Below are 3,251 nucleotides of genomic sequence, written 5' to 3' on the forward strand. Positions count from 1 at the left end.
ATCCCAAGAAAGACAAAAGATCATGAAAAAGCTTGTTTAGATTTACAAGACATGGGCATTAGAAAGAAACTTCACCTTAAAGAGTTAGATCAAGGTAAAAAGATAGTGTTTGCAAAAGCATGTTTTTCCATGACTGCAAAGGAAAAGACTACTTTTTGTTCTGTACTAAAAAAAGCAAAAATACCTGATGGATGTGCTTCAAACATTTCAAAATGTGTTCAACTTGCTGAAAGAAAAGTTAGTGGATATAAGAGTCATGATGCACATTTCATGTTGCATTACTTGCTTCAAGTAGCTGTTAGAAGTGCAATGTCTAACCAGGTTGCTCACCCTTTAATTCGTCTTTGTTCCTTTTTTTGATGTTTATGTCAGAAGGTGATTGAGGTGGCTGATTTGGACATTTTGCAAACTGAGATTGTAGAAACACTTTGCCAATTGGAGACAATTTTCCCCCCGAGTTTCTTTGATATAATGGTTCATTTGCCAATACATTTGGTGAATGAGGTAATATTGGGACGGCCTGCTCAATTTCGATGGATGTACTTTACAGAAAGATATTTAGGAAAGTTGAAGAGTTATGTTCGTAATAAAAGTCGTCCTGAGGGTTCTATTGCTGAGGGTTACTTGGTTGAAGAGTGCTTGACATTTTGCTCGCGATACTTGCATAGTGGTGTGGAGACAAGGTTTAGTAGAATGACAAGGAATAGTGATACATGTGATCTTGGTCATCCTATTGGGGGAAAGAAAAAAGGTGAAGGAACTTATTTGGATTGCAAGTCTAGGAGTCAGGCCCATCGTTACATTTTATTCAATTGTGACGATGTCCAATGTTTATAAGGTAAATAAGTATGCTTGTATTTGTAGGTTTTTAATGCATTAAATAATTGTTTTACAATTACTATAACAATGTACTTTTATTTGTAGTGAGCATGAAAATGAAGATGTAAATGTGAATAAAATAAAAAGGTGGAGTAAAGCAAAAAGTCAAGGGTTAGATTTTGTCGAATGGTTTAAGAAGCGTGCCTTGTTAAGCGATGTATCTGACAAACTTAAGAAGCTATCAAGAGGACCAAATAAAATTTCAAGACATTTTTCTGGCTATGTAATTAATGGATACAGGTTTCATACAAAACACTGTGATGCTAGACGTAAAACACAAAATAGTGGTGTGACACTAATGGCAGTAACTAAAAGTTTTGCAAGTACCAAAGATGAAAATCCAATAGTACAATCAATAGCTTACTATGGATCAATTACTGAAATAGTTGAGGTTGATTATTATGGTATGTTGAAGTTTGTGTTATTTAGATGTGATTGGTTTGAAGTTGAAGAAGACAAGTTTGGCTTGACTTGTGTTTACTTTAACAAGAGATGCTACATGGACGATCCTTTTGTATTGGCATCTCAAGTCCACCAATGCTTCTACATTCAAGATCCTTCTAATCCAAATAGACATTATGTTATGAAGTCTATTCCTATGGAATTTTTTAACTTGAACGAACAATCAAATTCAAATGGCCAACAACCATATCAATGTGATTCATCTGACCATCCAATTAATCTAGCTGCAAGCGATGAGACTCGTGAAGTTGAATTTGTTAGGAATGATATTCCACCAACGATTATTGTTAATTCTTTACGTGGGTCGGATGAAAAAGAATCTGATGACGATTCTAGTTTTGATGAGACTCATTTGGACTATTTTATTATTCATTAATTTTTATTTACTTATAATGGAATGTTGTTTTGGACAACTTGTTACAATAATTTGAACTTCTGTTTATTTACTTAGGATGGAATGTTGTTACAATTATTTGAACTTCTGTTTTATAATGGAATGATGAGACTTCTGTTTATTTGAACTTCTGTTTATTAATCATTAATTTGATGTCTTTTGACACTTCCTATTGTCCTTGTTACAATTATTTGGACTGCTATATTTTGGACATCTGCTATATTTACTTGTTAGGACTGCTGCTATATACTTGATGCATTTAGGACTGCTGCTATATACTTGTTATTTAGGACTGCTATATACTTTACATTTAGGACTGCTGCTATATACTTGATGCATTTAGGACTGCTGCTATATACTTGTTATTTGGACTGCTGCTATTTGGTCTGCTTGTTATTTGGACTGCTGCTATATTTATGACTGTTTTTTCTTTGGTCTGCTGCTATATTTAGGACTGCTATATTTGGACTGCTATATTTTCCTGCAATCAAACAGAAGAAGCAGTCCAAAACTTTTAGGACTGTTGTTTCTTAGTTACTTATTTGGACTGCTTCTTACTTTTAGGACTGCTGTTTTTTAGGACTGTTGTTACTATTTGGACTGCTGTTTTTAGGACTATTTGTTACTCATTTTGGACTTTGAATAATAATTCTCGACGTTATTTCTTTTTTTTGATTGCAGGAAAATGAACAAAGGGAATGGTTTTTGGCTTGATATTCAAGCTAAGTCCAGCAATGACTTAATGCGGCAATATAGAGTCAAGTTAGAAAGTGCTAAATCTATAAAAGAAAGCAATCAAAAGCTAGACCAATCGAAGCAATCATTGGAAGCTGGGAATTCAATTCAAACACAACATAAAAAGCCAAACCAAAAGGTAGTTGCAGTCCAACCAATTCTTGAACCATCTAAGAAAATTGTTGAGAACAACAAAGGGGTTGGTCAAAATAATAATATCAAGAGACAACTTTGGTCTACAAAGGCTCCTTGTCTTCAAGGTTTAATAGAATCACAAGTCTCTAAGAAAACTGATGAGCAAAACAAAACACTTTCTCAAAATAATAATCTTCATAAGCAACAAAAGTCAACAATGGCTACTCAAGGTTCAATAGAATCAAAAGTCTCTAAGAAAATTGAGGAAAAAAACAAAGGACTCCTTCAAAACAATAACCTTAAGAGGCAAGTCAACTCTACCATGGGAAATCAAGTTCAAGGATCACCAGTACATCAACAAGCCTATAAGAAGAAAAAAACTATTCCAAAATGTCCACCTATGTCACTTACCAAATATCTCAATAAGAATAAGGAACAACATGGAGTAGAGGATTCAGGAGATGAAGATATAGAAGAAAATGAAATGGAGGAGGGTATCAACTACGAAAGTGAGGAAAGTGAGGGAACCAATGGTATATATGTTTTTGTTGATTACATATTGGATATAAAAATTTGCAATTTATTTTTTACTTTTTTAATTACTATTATGTGGTTTATTTTTAGAATTAATAAAAAAACGAGGAAA

The 3,251-nt window shown here is 33.4% G+C and overlaps 1 protein-coding gene across 1 annotated transcript in view; it reads left to right on the forward strand.

The window, feature by feature from the left end:
- LOC140918755 (uncharacterized) overlaps positions 1-1,717 on the forward strand; it is a 2,629-nt gene extending 912 nt beyond the window's left edge. The window contains exons 2-4 of the mRNA XM_073363551.1: positions 41-321; positions 373-776; positions 925-1,717. Coding sequence (XP_073219652.1) covers positions 41-321; positions 373-776; positions 925-1,717 — 1,478 coding nt within the window. The remainder of the gene's footprint in view (positions 1-40; positions 322-372; positions 777-924) is intronic.
- Positions 1,718-3,251: the final 1,534 nt, after the last annotated feature.

The sequence above is a fragment of the Cicer arietinum genome, chromosome 7 (assembly GCF_000331145.2).
Source record: "Cicer arietinum cultivar CDC Frontier isolate Library 1 chromosome 7, Cicar.CDCFrontier_v2.0, whole genome shotgun sequence".
Taxonomy (NCBI): domain Eukaryota; kingdom Viridiplantae; phylum Streptophyta; class Magnoliopsida; order Fabales; family Fabaceae; genus Cicer; species Cicer arietinum.